Source organism: Dama dama, chromosome 32 (genome assembly GCF_033118175.1).
Source record: "Dama dama isolate Ldn47 chromosome 32, ASM3311817v1, whole genome shotgun sequence".
NCBI lineage: Eukaryota > Metazoa > Chordata > Mammalia > Artiodactyla > Cervidae > Dama > Dama dama.
Window position 1 is genome coordinate 20,027,672 of NC_083712.1, and position 15,979 is coordinate 20,043,650.

Genomic DNA, 15,979 nt, shown 5'->3' on the forward strand with positions numbered 1-15,979 from the left:
CCATGGGGTCACGAAGAATCGGACACGACTGAGCAACTTCACTTTCACTTTTCACCTTCATGCATTGGAGAAGGAAATGGCAACCCACTCCAGTGTTCTTGCCTGGAGAATCCCAGGGGCGGGGGAGCCTGGTGGGCTGCTGTCTATGGGGTCGCACAGAGTCGGACACGGCTGAAGCGACTTAGCAGCGGCAGCAGCAGCAATCTTCAGTTCCATGGGTGGTTTGTTTCCATTTCCTTGAAGCCAGTTCTCAGAATTGTGGCAGCTTATGTCATGGTTACTGCCTGGCCATCATGTCATTACCTTCTCCATCTGGTTAGGGTTTCAGCATCTATAAGACAGCTCACAGGATATGGCTCAGCATATAATCTATAGCCCTTGAGGAGGAACTAAAGGTCCTTGACTCTGTTTATTGACTAAACTATTATTATTTGGTCTCCTTTGGCTGTTTTCCTTTGTTTCTGCATGTTCTCAGTTCTCCGATTAAACTTATTCTTTGGCTAAAGTTTTTCCACAGACAAATGGCAGGCTGAGGACCTGGGACATTTCATCCATTTGTAGCTTAAAAATGTGTCTCAATGAGAGGAGGATAACTCCAGAAGCTGCTATACTCTTAGTTAAGTGCCTGTGTTCTATCATAACCATATAATTTATCATCCAGTCAGGACAGTATAAGAGTGACAGGAGACACAAGAACGACAGGCATAAACTGAGGCTGCTCTTGGCAAAGAGGCATATGGTACCCTGACTAAGTTTTATTCCCAAGAGTAAAGTTCCTTTTTAAGTTCAAGTTATTTTATACATAAGGTAAATAGTAACACAGGAAGTAAAAGAGGCAGTAAGAAGGCGGCCATTAGTTGAATACATGTGTGATTCCTACTTTGAGATTCTCTAGTTTTTATTGCCAATTTGTAGCAAATATTTAACCCTTCCCAGAAAAAACTTCTGTTGGCCTCTAAAATCTGTAATTCCTAGAATGATATGTAAAATAGTCGTCTTTCTTTTCTTCTTGCAATATCCAGAGAACAAGAGGGGACATATATTAAATCAGTGTACTGAATGGCTTTATTGTCCAAAAAGTTCAAATTTAATTTCTTAAATGTCAGATGTTAAAGGTAAATCCTATTAACTAAAAATATTAAAGAGAAACTTTGATCCTGAATTTAGTCAAAGTATGGACATCCGTGTCTCTCCAGTAGCATTATAATTTGGTTTCTGAAACTATTCTGTTATGTTGAAGGAGATCTTATTCTAAAGTGTGAGATAAAGATTCATAGATGACTTCTAAGATAAGTGAAAGTGAAAGCATAATTTTTAAATGTGAGATTACTACTAACCAGTTGTAATGCCATAGCCTCAACTAGGTTGTTTAGCAGGCATCATGCCAATAATTAAAATGAGAAAGTAGGCTGTGGAATAATTATAGCTTTAAAATTTTGACTCTCAGGAGGGCTTATTGATATATATTTAAAGATCTAGTAGATATATAAACGCAGTTTAGCATCATGAGACAAACACGAGCTTTGCAGTCAGACCTTATTTTTAATCCTAGATCCATTATTTAAACTAACTACATAATAATCTATAAATTATTTAAATCCGAGGTCAGTTTCCAATGCAATAATAATATCACCTCAAAAATCTTGTATTAAATGAAATAATGTAAGCAAAGTCCCTAGAACATGATAGGTGCTTCATAAATGCTTTTTAATTTGACCAGATAATAACAACCATTGCATAGGATAAGATAACCTTATTGGTTAAGAGTTGAGCAAATATCGTTTATCATTAAGTAGCTCTCTTCTCTCCAGAAACGAGAAACATATGTTTTAACTGGAATATTTACATCTAATTTATCTTTATGTGTGAGGTAGTCTAAGCTTAAACCATAGTTTTACCAGAATAAAATCTCTTGGGTTTTTTCACTATTCCTGTCATTCAGCAAAAAGAAGGTAAATTTATGCAGATAGGAACCCCAAGTCTGTTCACTTTGTTCTTGAGAAGAAAAAAGAAATCTTCAAATTATAATGAAAGGCAACTATTCATATCCCTGAAACATTTAATTAACTAAAGTAATAAATGTTTGGAATGAATCCATAAAAACCTTGATAGTTGCATTGTCTTCACATCAGTCAGAAGTGAGACCCCAGTTGTGTTTTAAAGCTTTTAAAGCTTTAGGTATCTTTTGAGTATGATGAAGTTACTGTACAATAGAGTAGGAGTGTTATTTTGTTTAACTGAGGTGAACCAGTTTTTTTTAATAGCAATTAAGATACCAAGAAAGTACGCATTAATCATTTGCTAAAGCCCTTAAATGACTTTTTGAAAGCATAATTCCCTCCATTTGCAAATATTGTGTACTCTTGATAATGTCTGGTTTTGGATAACCAGCAATCTGTATAAAATATTCATATATGATAACCTTAATTTCCACGGTACCTAGGGATATGAATTGTTAATTACTTCTAACATGTTTCTAGTCGCTTCTCTGAGCATGATCAAAGTAAAAGGTCAACTGTGCTGTTACTCTGGTCACAGCTAATGACTGTGATTTTGTCATTACCTTTTTTCTGTATTTGACCTATTCATTGTAAGGTGCCTCTCTTCTTCCTCAGCAACTGGTTTTGGAAGTTTTAAAAAATTCTTTTACTCTTCACTGAGATTGTCTGTGAAAATATATTTCAGTCCTCTTTCCTTGATTGCGAGAGTATGTACCTGTGTGTGTCATCTCTACTTAGCATCATCACGTCATGCTGATTTTATCTTTTTCTAGAATACATTGTCCAATTTTAAAACTATTTTTTCTCTCTAAAATTTCATCCTCTGGTTTCACCACCAATGAGCAATACCCTGTCAAAGACAATTGCTTTTCCTTTCCTGTGTTTCTTCATTTTGCCTTGACTTACTTTTGCCTATTTTATTTCTTTCTCCTCTCATTTCAAGCCTGAGTCTGTGTCCTATCACCCCATTCTCAGAATGCTTTCTTTTTAGCCCATAAGATTAAAATCTTGAATATACAGTTAGCCAAATAAGTTTAATACATTCTATTTGGTAACCCCTCTGATTCTGCTGTGACCTTCTTTATGAGTTCTTAGTATCTCACCTCATATTCTGAGCCACTTAAAATACTACTAACCTAGGAATTCTCTGGCAGTCCAGTGGTTAAAACTCCACACTCCCAACGCAGGGGCTCGGGTTCAATCCCTGTTTGGGGAACTAAGATCCCACATGCTGCATAATGCAGCCCTAAAAAAAAAAGTAGATTTTATAATACACACAGAGTGGGGATTTTATGAAGTTTAAATTACATAATGTTTTCTCTACACACTTTCAATAAGTCCTCAATAAGCTTTACTTAGAACACTCACCACTCTTTGGACTGATTGCTTTCTGTTCTGTTTTATTAAATACTTCTTGCTCACCATCACACATCTGATTGACAAGGATACCTTCCACATCCCTTAAAACCCTGGGATGCTTTTATTCTTCATCAGCTTACATCAACACCTGAAATTCTTATTTTCCTAGATCACACTTCCTTCTCAAATTTATAGAAAGAGCTTTGCTGAACAATTTTAAGTCATCAATAATTAAATGAATTAATAATTAAATAGATTAAATCTTGTTCAAATAGCACATAGGAATTTTAAGATCTCCTTTTTCATTTCTATTTTAATTTTAATATATTTAGTATGTAATAACTCCCAACAGTAGTGTAATTGATATCTTAAAACATGTAGGAAAATATCTAATGTAGATTTGGGTCTTTGATATTATGGCTACACAATTAAAAACAGCTAAAATGTAACAAAGACTAGTAAGCTATTTTAGCCATTTTGATAATAGTTTTAAAAATTGTACATATTTAATCCAGTTGTTCAGTTCTTAATGCTCCCAAGCAAACTCTGCAGCATGATTTGTCACTTGATTATAGACATGTTTAAGTTAAACAAGTCATAGTAAAAATATTTTTCTTCCTATTGTAGCCTTATTTATTTTTTACAAATGTGATTATACTTAAAATTTGCATTGTATGTCTCTCACTTATTTAAAACTGAAAAGTAAATGTAAGACAGTAAAAAGTTCCCTAAAATACATTTCCCGCAAATCACCTTAATACTATCCAGAATTCTGCCTCCCAGTTTTCAAAGATCAATTAACACATAATGCTGTATTTGCCAAGTACATGTTTGTGTATTCAGTATGGTTACAGATGATACAAGGGCAGTTGCCAGAATGTACAGTTATCAATACATTCATATTGCAATTTTTTTGTAAAATATTATAAAACAATTTTTTGTCTCAGTCCTCTTTTTGTAAACCACTAATAGCTCATATTAATTCAGGTAATAGCAATGAAATGTATCTTGTTTATAAGCTTTTCATTTAAGACATTTTTCTTGTTGGGATCACCTCCTAGTGTGAAAGTTGTCCAAAGATAATAGCACATCAATTCAAAAGTGTAATAGATTTGAGACCACAACATGCTATCAGCATGAAATAGTTTATCAGTCTCACTAACTCACTGTGTCACAGCTAGAATCATTACATATTTGTTCTTTTGTTTTCATGTCAAAATATGTGATTTACATTCTAATGCTGATTTCTCACGTGGCGGATGTTTAATTTTCTTATTTAAAATATTTTTAAAATGCATACCACAATTAATTCAAAGGTAATAAAAGAACAGGCATTTTAATTAGTGGGAGTCTAAAATATTTCCTTCTTTGCACAATATATTACTTAATATAAAATATTTTCAATTGTTTATAGTGGTAATACCTTTACATCAGAAGCAAAATAATCTATTCTGAACAAGCCCTATCCAGTTCTTAGAAAATTTGCCCACACACCCACACGCATCACCTTTTCTAGACTCATTCTATTTAGAAATTAGCAGAAATCAATTTTTTAAATTCATTTGGCGGCACTGGGTACTTTGGTTGTGGCATGCAAACTCTCATTTGCAGCATGTGGGATCTGGTTCCCTGACCAGGCATCAAGCCCGGGCCCTCTGCCTCGGAAGCACAAAGTCTTAGCCACTGGACCACCAGGAAGTCCCCAAAATTAGCAAAAATTAAAAGTATCAAAATGCAATGTGAAAAATATTGAGGTTTATCAGTGACTGTAGGTAAATTTTGTTTTTTCTCAACTGTTTCACCGTTTCATCGATCCTTGAGACAACCAAAAAGATATTCAGTTTTAATATCCCATTTGATAATTTTTTATTCTTAGTTTTACCTTTTGGCAAGTGCTGCTTCAGCACAGTGGTTGCTGAAGAAGTTAATTAAACACTAGTTCTCCAAATACTTTTTACTTTCCTCCTACCAGTTAAGTAACTCTTCACTGATTCTCTTACTCTCACCCTTGAAATCATGTTCTAAAATAATATCTAGAGGATGAAAGAAAAAACTTCAACTGTAATAATGAGGATTCAGTGTAGGATTTCTTTTTTCAAATGTACTAGAATTCTGCTCCCTCTGAACCTCAGTGAGAGAATTTTTTTTTTCATTATGTAGTTTTCATGGTTCAGAAGCTCCTAGTGCTGCAACCTTTCGTCAGAATGTGTATGAGTGCACACGCCATGGTCAGTGCTGGGAAAGTCACCCCAATTGTCACTACTTTGTCCCAAGCTGCTTCAGAGGGGAAAAGTCAGGGAGAACTAACGTTCTACAGGAAAATACTCATTTTGTTTCTTTTGCCTCACAGTGACAGATGTGTAAGGAGGTTACATTTGTGTGTGTGTGTGTGTGTATCCAGTGCTTTAAAAATGTTTAGAATTGACTTTTCCAGAAGTATTTCCTAATAGAAAGAGAATGAGTAGAGATAACTCTTTCTTTTAATTCAGGTAATACATGGAAGCAAAATATTTAGAGAAAAAAAGGAGAATATATAAAGACTATTCTAGCCAGAAAGCTTAAGAGTGGAGAAATAGCATTATCTGCATGAACAAAAAGTAGTGAAACCTTTTGGGAAGTTGTAAATACCCAAGATGGATTATCAGGTAGCCTTCTACATGACTCCCAAATCCAAGTATTAAGTTCAATATAAAAAGGAAAGAACTCTCTAAAAAAGAGGTCCTGATGGAATAAGGTGGTTTGTTGGGGAATATCTGATAAGCACATAGAAATACAGATACTCTGGGAAACAAAGAACCAAGGCCGAATGGACACCGGTGTCTCATTTAGAGATAAGTAAGAGTCAGTAAATGTGGTAGACATTTAAAGTAGCAATGAAATTAGAAAGGATGCAGGAACCAGTTTCTTAACAAATAGGCGAAATTGAAGGGGAAGAACAATAAAGGAAGGTGTTATCGCAAGTAAAGAATAAAGAGTGAGATAACATAATACGGTGAAAAATGGTTAAGCCTTTGGATCCTGAGGTCGGATGGATCAAACCTCATGTCCTACACATTCCATTTGCTCTAAACTACTTGAAGAGAGCTAGCAGCAGTGACTGTTTAAGCAAGAGTCTTTGGGTTGATTTTCTGTTTTGTTACACAATCTGGATGGGAGTCTTGAAGCTAAACCCAAGCTAAGAAGCTAACACACCAGTTCCATTACTGCAGTGGTTCTCAAAAGTATGGTCCCTGGAGCAGCAGCATGAGCTGTTGGTGTTCTACCCCAGACCTTCTATGTCTTAACAAGCCTTGCAAGGGATTCTGTTGCAAGCTATAGTTTGAGAACCACTGCTTTAACATATTTAATAGTCTCAAAGCACATTTCTGCTCCTGTTGGTGGCCTAACCCTTGACTATGTAAATTCTCAAGGTTCTACCAAAACCTGTGGGTCCAAAATCAATCTCATGGAAGGCTCCATGAGAAAGATAGCTGACTGCAGAATACTCTATGCAGTCTTATGCAGATGTTAGTGTGGGTGGGCTTCTCCCTGAAAATTCATAGCAGCATCTACAGTCTCTTAGTTCTGGAATCTTCACAGAACTGCTGAGTGCCATCATCCTCGACTGATGGAGATTCCTTCCAAACAGTTAGGTATTTAAGAACAGTAAGTAATTCCCCAGGTGTCTCTGGGTATCTGTTGAGCATCAGTTGCTGAAAGGTAAGGAAAACTAACAGGAACCCAGCCCTGAATAGAGATAACTAATTTTCTACATGGACTTGCTTTCTTTAGGTTTCTGTTTGATAGCTGCCCCCCAAAATTTGTATTTGCTTGGATCATTATCCTGAAGCCCATCACTTCAGCAAACTGCTTTTTTAGGTCTTTTAATCAGTTACAAACACATTGTTAAAAATATATTTAGCAGATAATCCAGTTGGCCTTAAGATTGAAAAATCAGAATTTGATAGTGAAAATGCTCAATAATGAAGCACAGGTTTTAAGGTTCAAAGTTCTTAGATAATAGTTCATATCATCTTTCAGTTTTATCATTTCTTATATACTGACAAATATTTGGGGCTCTTTTAACTCCTGCAATGTTTAATATATATACTCTCCATGATAGACCACAAGTAATTAAGTCAGGGTAATTGGCAATATGGAAGACAACATACAATAATGAATTTTTTTATATTTTGAAAAAAATTTTAAGTATTTTATCTTAAGATGAATTCCAGGGAAACCATCCATTGTTTCAGCATTATCAAGTGACTAAAACTATCTGAACTCTGTAGTTAATTTTAGCCTTCATATATTACCCGGTAAATTTAATCCACAAGTGTGGGATTCATTTGCTTTAAATCTGAAAATGTCATTTCGGAAGAGTCGTTTGAAGTTGAGGCAATCTTATGAGACCTTTAATAAGCCTCTTAAATCTAGAAAGTTATATTTTGCCAGAAGGAAAAAGAACCTGTACCTTCAAATTTCCTGAGCTCTTAAGTGAGAACTTTGGATTCTGAAAAGGTTGTAAATTTGGCCAAATAGAGCCAATCTTTCTTCTTACCGGCGCGTTGTCTTTGAAATCAGAGCATCCAATTTGAAGCAAGCAATCTATATTCTGGGTAAGTTTTTTTTTATTGATTTGCCTAGAAACATAAAAAGCAAGGCATCAAGACATTTAAACAGTTCACATTTAGCTTGATGTAAATTACTCTCTCTGTTCAACAGAGACTGTAAGAAGAGGAAGAAAGTATCAATAATTCCTGTGCAATAGAGCCTTTCTTCCCGTTAGATGGAACAGGCTTTGGACAATAGGAATGTTTCTCCAGGTGCCTGTATCTCACCAGTGAAGGTTTCAGCTGTGCCTTAGGGACTGAAGCTGAGCACTGACTATTATTCTCTTTTTCATTCTAATCATTGGCTTTGTTTGCTCATCTCTCAAAAGGTTTTTAACACTAAATAAAACTGAAAGAGAAGGGAAAAACTCTTTTTCTATGAAGATAACCAATTATGAAGTTAATCTATTAAAATTTCATCCAGTGGTTACACACTTTCTTGTTGACTTTTATCTTCCATCCCAGTGGTCCATTGAGGAAATCATTCACATAGCTTTAAATGATACTGTAACACATTTTTCTGGGGTGCTTCTCCTCATCTGGTTCCTATAATTTCCAACTTACTAAGCCATGTTCTTTGATTTTAGAGGAACATCATGATTATATTAACCTCCTGAACAAAAGACTGGTTTTAACCTGTTTATTTCCTGGTGACGCTTGTACAATTAGAATTTAATTATACCCTATAACTTGTTCAATTTTGTACATGATGTTAGGATCTTATAAAATGAGCGCTGAATGAATTGATATTACATATAACATAATATAGAAAAGCATATTTAAAATAACTCAAAAAGCCCTATTATTTCTCCACTAAAAATTTTAATGATAGTTAAGTTTTTTCAAAGTAATTACTTTGAAAGACTAACTCCATCAAAAGTGAAGAGTTAGCAAGGAACAAAGCGTACCTGCTGAGAGATTGAGTAAAAGAGCAAAATAAATGACTGGAAGCAGTTGTAAGTGGCCTGAGGTAAGGGTAGATAGACATTATGAGTGGGCATATAGAGGTAATTGTATTAACTACTGTAAATGTATTGTGAGGGTTCAGTATTAAAAACATGGCATTTCACTTGAGAGTAAAAGAAAATTTGAAATGAAAATGTTACTTGTGCCCGTTCTTGGCTTTGGCCAAACAAATTAAAATGAGGACGTTGAGCTGTGAGAACTCAGAAGAACTGCTCCACCCTGGCAGTGAAGCAAAATGCATGAAATGAAGAATAAAAGCAAGGGAGAAATGCTGTGGAGGAAAGAGAGCAAGATTCTCTGACAGTTCAATGCTAGTGGGAGGAGGGGGCAGGCAGAAGAGAAGAGTCATTGAAAATTAACTCTGCGTCTGTCAGGTAGACGTCAAGGACAGAGGAACCATCAGTGGCAAAAAGGTGAGAATGGGGACAGCGAGAAAGACAAGGCGATTCAGCCTCTTCCCCGACTGATTTTCTCAATTTTTATTTTATATTGGAGTATAGTTAATTGACAATATTGTGTTCATTTCAGGTATACAGTAAAGTGATTCAATTATACATATACCTGTATCTATTCTTTTTCGTATTCTTTTCCCAGAAAACCTATTACAGAGTACTGAGCAGTTCCCTGGTCCTTACTGATGGTCTGTTGTGTATATAGTTCTGTGTGTGCATTAATCCCAACCTCCTTATTTATCCCTCCCCGCCCCACCTTTCCCCTTTGTAACCCTAAGTTTGTTTTCTAAGTCTCTGAGTCTTTTCCTGTTCTGTCAATAAGCTCATTTGTATCCTTTTATAGATAGTAATATTTAATTTGTGACATGTCCCAGGACAAGACCCATCACAGCATCAGAAATTAGAAGCTAGAACCGAAGGCAGAAAGCTGAAATGAAAAGGTTGGTCTGAAGGCAGATCAACAAAGAAACAGATCTTTCAACTTCAGAAGAAAAACGAGCAGCTATTAATTGTGCTTAATACCGGGTGATCCTCCCCACGTATGTTTTCGCTGCTCCTCGGCCTCACAGTTAATGATGCCACGCGATTCCACGGTGCTTGTCTGTTTGTTGTTCTTAATAGAATCCCCCTCAAGATTCCAAAGCCACAAAGCAGCGTTAATGTTCGGTGACCTTCTGTACCGGCTGTCTTTGGGGCTTTGAAATTGATTTTCCTCATCCCAGTCTCTGATAGTCTCTCTTCAAGTGTGCATCCCGAGTTCATCGCCAGAGTGAAAATGGTGGCGCAAATAGCAGAGGACCTGGAGGCAGGCACCACGCCGGGCATCATTAGAAACATCAGAAAAAAACCAGCCGCTTACAGAGAGGCTGCCGCTGCAGCTTCTGCTTTATTGCCGAATACAATGGGGAACATTCTCCCCGGATCCTCTGGTTTCATTCCCAAATATGGGCTGAGAAGGAAACCGCATCTCTCCCTTTATTCTCCAAATCTCGCATGGATGCCGGGTCAGAATGCTTTTGAGAGTAATTTTTGCCGAATTTTTGATATATGAGAAGCATATTCCCAAGGCTGTATGACCTGGCAGAGTGTCACAGGGTGGGAAAGACTGTCATGACATACACAGGAGTAAGCGCCTTAAAATTAGGTGATAAAAGAATGTTCTGGAAACTCCTTGTGTGCTTTTCATGTAGCTGCATTCCAGTTTCCCCTTTACCTGTTCATTTCTTAGGTATTTGTGGAGCTCCAGACGTAAACTGAGCATTGTGTTCGACCTTGAAACAGTTTTTTTTAAAACTCCTGGGCTTAAAGTCACAAAATCCGCTTGCCAGTGTTCTGTGTTTTCTGTATTGCAGTGGAAACGACACTGCTGACTTTGGAAAGACGGCATCCTGCCTGAACCTAAAAATGGACAGATTCCTACCAAATCTGAAACCAAATGTTCTCTATAGAAAGTATGTTGACACAGAACTTTTCTACCAGTCTAGTTAATGTCTAAGAGATTTTTGCATGTGTGTTTTAACCTGTTTTGAAGCCTTAAAGATTCCTAAAGGCATCATCCTCGCATGAACAATACCATTTGTAAATGCTTTCAAAATGCATCAATTTAAGCAGTCTTTACAAATTCTTTCTGTACTTACATACTAAGAAGCCTTCCAAAACTATTGAAGACCCGTCATTCTAGAATAAAATTCATGGGTGATTTTATTTCTCTTTCAATGTTTTTATAATGTTTCTTTATTTACTATGCAAATCTCTAAGGTACTAATTGGAGGATCCCCTGACGTAGAAAGTCATTTACACAGAGGAAGAGGAAATGCACTTCTGAGGTTTAAAGACAGTGTCAATAAATACATAAAAATTCTATTTTCTCTTGCAGAAACAAAAGTAACCTTATGTATTAAATAACTTAGAAACTCCTTGAAAGTTAAGAGTCTTCAGTTCCACTCACATTGATAAGCAATGTATTTTTGAGTAATATATCTTTGTTTTCAACAATGTCTCAAAGTTACATTTTACTCTAAGAAAAATAATAATTTCATAGTGGCTCAAGCCTAGTTCTTGAAATAATTCTTTTCCAGGATCAGCAGAGCAGGTGGACATCAGGTACTGATACCACAAATTTTAGAAACTGAAGCAAAGGTGTCTAATTTGAGGTCAACATGTGTCTAACACCTTGTCTTGATCCATGTTTTCCGTGTTAAAGGCTTAGAGTCAAATCCCATTTTCTATTCAGAAATGACCCAACCACTTGGAATAAACCTTTAACACATTTTCCAGGTTGAGGTTTGCGATCATTTCCAACTTTTATTTATTTTTTATCATTTGTTTATTAGCCGTGAGTCTTTGTCCCAGGTACTTTTTTCTGAGACTCACTTTCCACATTGGCATAATAGTCACCATTTTCTTTATCTCACAATATCTGTGGAGCAACAAGTCTGTGCCAAGAACTTTGCAAGTCCTGAAAAGACAGGGGCGAATGAGACTTTGTGGAGTTTACGTTCTAACCAGAGAAGACAGGCTGCCAACTTACTCCATGGATATACCATTTGTATCCATCCACATTCGTATGCCAGATAAATGACCTTTTCTTTTAATATCTCTGTCTGTATTTTACTTGAAACCCTCAACCCTAGGGACTTCCCTTGGGTAATTTGGGTCTTTGCCCCACCCCCGACCCCTGACTTGATGCTGTGAGCAGAGCGAGCTGCCCCTCAGGCTTTGAGTCTTCACCCAGATACCGGTCTTCTGTCTGTCCCCTCAGCATCAGTCACTGTGTGACTGCTGTGACGGCCTGCATCCCTGTCTGCACGGCCTCTTTGCAGTGACAGCAACACCCTCTCTCTTTTTTCTGCTGCTCTGGAAGCCACAGAAGTCATTCTGCTTCCCACACATGGCGCTGAGCTGCAGGAATCTCAGGAGGGTCTCTTCAGTGTGTGTTGGACACCTAACCTGGTGCCGGATGTAAACATGTCATGTACGTTACTCATTTAATCCTCATAAGATGCCTTCATAATAGGTCATGTTTTATTGCCGTTTTATAGGTGATAAAACCAACACACAGAGAATTTGAGCAATTTAGAAACATTATCCAGCTAATTATAGGTGAAGTCTGAATTTGAACCCAGGCATGGGCTTCCCTGGTGGTTCAGACGGTAAAGAATCTGCCTACAGTGCAGGAGACCTGGATTCGATCCTTGGGTCAGGAAGATCCCCTGGAGAAGGGAATGGCAACCCAGTCCAGTATTCTTGCCTGGGAAATCTCATGGACAGAGGAACCTGGTGGGATACAGTCCATGGGGTCTCAGAGAGTCGGACACAACTGAACTACTAACACATTCACCTTCAGTCTGGCGCCAGAGCCCACGTACTTAATGATTAGGCTGAATATCAATACGGTAGCAGGTGCCAAAACACTGCTTCCAACATACCGTTTAATTCAGGTTGTAAACTTCAAAGTTTGCTTTATAAAGTAGTTCTCTGGGGGGAAATGGACCTCATAATATGGTCATTAGTATAATTTATAGAAGTGGTTACTTGTCATCTGCATGTGTTCTAATTTTGTGGTTGACAAAGCCTTTTTAGACGCATTAACTTCTTTACAGCTTTGTAAGGTAAGTAAATCATTAGCTTCATTTTACACATGAAAACAGGATCCTAAATTTAGGAAATGTTAGATCAGGAACTTAAACCTAGCCCTTCTGATTTCTAATCTAGAATTCTTCCCACTATACCTGTGAGGCAAATTTTCATGACTTTTACCATATCTGTACATCAGCTACACAGTTAATTCACTTAATAATTTTCCTGGAAATGGGTTCTTTGTAACATAAATCCCTGGTCAGCCTTGCCTAAGCAATAATATGTTGTTAAATCATAAGCTTGTTTCTTCTTTCATTTCTCAACACTTACATTGTCCTGGCGGTTGTTGCTGTTTCGTCACTAAGCCCTGTCCCATTCTTTTGCACCCCCATGGGCTGTTGCCCACCAGGCTCCTCTGTCCAAAGGATTTCCCAGGCAAGAATGCTTCAGTGGGTGGTCATTTCCTTCTCCAGGGCTCTTCCTGACCCAGGGATCCAACCCATGTCTCCTGCGTTGGCAGGTGGATTCTTTACCACCGGGCACCCGGGAAGCCCTATATTGTGCTTACTGTATTCCAGGTACTTTACTGTAAGAACATTAACTCATTTAAGCCTAATAACAACGCTGATGGATAGATACTATTCTTGTTTTCCATACTGAGAAACCAAAACACAGAGAGAGGTTAAATACCTTCCCCAAGGACACAAACCTAGTGTAGTAAACCAGGATTTGAACCTGAGCCATCTACCTTCTAGGTTCTGTTCTTTAACCCCTTGTTTGCGCTGAGTCGCTTCAGTCGTGTCCGACTCTGTATGCACCAGGCTCCTCTGTCCATGGGATTCTCCAGGCCAGAATACTGGAGTGGGTTGCCATGCCTCCTCCAGGGGAATCTTCCTGACCCAGGGATCAAACCTCTGTCTCTTTTGTCTCCAGCCTTGGCAGGCCGGTTCTTTACCACTTTAGTGCCACCTGGGAAGCCCCTTTAACCCCCTTAACTTGTTTGGTATATTCAGTCTATTTTCTAATAGCCACTAAAACAAATTCATTTGTATTACAATTTAAAATATTCAACTGTATCCCATCTAAAATCACCCTTTGCATCCAGGCTGTTTTGTACCATGATGGAATACTCCAGATTATTTCCTATAGTCTCCTGCATATGAAAGAGAGCAGAGTCTGTTGACCTCACTGGACATGTTATTAGGGAAAATAATAGAAAAGGTTAGGACACAAAGTAAAAACACAGTAAGATACTCACATACTATGAAATTTCAAACATGATGCTTTTTTCTCAATTTGAGGACATTTAATGTGGCTCAGAGGTTAAAGCTTCTGCCTGCAATGCGGGAGACCCGGGTTCGATCCCTGGGTTGGGAAGATCCCATGGAGAAGGAAATGGCAACCCACTCCAGTATTCTTGCCTGGAGAATCCCATGGACGGAGGAGCCTGGTGGGCTACAGGCCACGGGGTCGCAAAGAGTCAGACACAACTGAGCGACTTAACTAACTAACTAATATTCATAGGAATCTTAAAACTAGTCATCTTTTGTAAAGAATTCCCAGTCACTCCTTTCATGTGATCACTCAATTTCTGCTTAGACATTTTCAAAGTAAGAGAGCAGAGAACTTTCAGAGGCAATTTGCCCCACTGTCATTCAGCTCTAATCATTAGGGAATCTTTCTGTGTGTGTCTGTGTGTCCTCAACTGCTCAGTCGTGTCCGACTCTTTGCAGCGCTGTGGACTGTAGCCCTCCAGGCTCCTCTCTCCATGGGATTTTTCAGACAAGAATACTGGAGTGGGTTGCTGTTTCCTACTCCAGGGATCGAACCCGAATCTCTTGCATCTCCTGCACTGGCAGGCAGATTCTTTACCATTGCACCACCTGGGAAGTTGATCTAAAAACTTGCTTCACTAGCCTCTTCATTCATTGAGGCTGATTTTAGAAAGTGTTCTGTGTTTGCTTCCCTTTCTCCATCCCTCACCCCAGCAGACTTACTTTGCTAGTTATGTTTGACATAAGCAAAAGATAAAATTGGTTTGCCTCCCTTGAAAACTGGCCAACCACCTGTGGCCAAGCTTGGCAGTACTTGATATGGGTGGTGGGAGGTGGGGGACAGGTGAGAATTTTCCAAGCATGCCCAGGAAAGAAAGCAGCATGTTCCACGTGATCATGCGTGCTTCTGTATGTAGGCGTACATATCCTAACATGGAGCACGGCCACATGTGGCTGCAAAGTCATGTCAGTGCTTTCCTTCAGCAACATGTGAGGTGTTCTGAAGGCAGTCCATAAAGGAAACTTCCAGAATGCTTTTGTACAGGAAAATGGTGTGATTAGAACTCCTCAGCCGTTTCTCCAGACGCCTACTGGAAGAGACAGGCGTCATTTGTGTGTGTTACTCCTCCTCATCTGTTCATGATAAATCAGTCTCTTCAAAGTCATGTTTCCGAGTTGGGTTTTTAGGTTAAAACATTTTCTTAATGTCTCTCTTTTTTTTCATTCTATGTAGTAAATGATTGTAAAGCCAGAGAGAGACAGGACAAGAGGTGAATCCATGCCTCGCCGTCTCTGTCTCTCTGATCACAGTATATTTGCATCTTACAATGATTTTCTCCTGTCCTGCAGGCATTTCCTATTCAAAACGGGAACAGGGACCACGCCACTGTTCAGCACTGCCACGCCAGGATACACGATGGCCTCTGGCTCTGTTTACTCGCCACCTACTCGGCCACTACCTAGAAACACCCTATCAAGAAGTGCTTTTAAATTCAAGAAGTCTTCTAAGTACTGTAGCTGGAAATGTACCGCCCTGTGCGCTGTAGGGGTCTCAGTGCTCCTGGCAATACTGCTGTCGTATTTTATAGGTAAGAGCCCGTTTCTAGAACTCTTTTGTCTATACCTGGGGACGTTGCCTGATTGTTCAGTTGGTTTTATGTGTTTATTTGGGCAGGGCTTGTATTCAGAGGTTGTACGACATGGGGGAGAAGTTGGTCCTGATGTATGATAAATGGTCATTCTCGTTATGTAGATAA

At 38.3% G+C, this 15,979-nt stretch overlaps 1 protein-coding gene across 1 annotated transcript in view; it reads left to right on the forward strand.

Annotated features, from left to right (window-relative positions):
* The window catches only part of TENM3 (teneurin transmembrane protein 3), a 701,853-nt gene that overhangs the window by 525,438 nt on the left and 160,436 nt on the right, over positions 1-15,979 (forward strand). The window contains exons 5-6 of the mRNA XM_061134549.1: positions 10,722-10,820; positions 15,573-15,811. Of these exons, the coding sequence (XP_060990532.1) occupies positions 10,722-10,820; positions 15,573-15,811 (338 nt within the window). The remainder of the gene's footprint in view (positions 1-10,721; positions 10,821-15,572; positions 15,812-15,979) is intronic.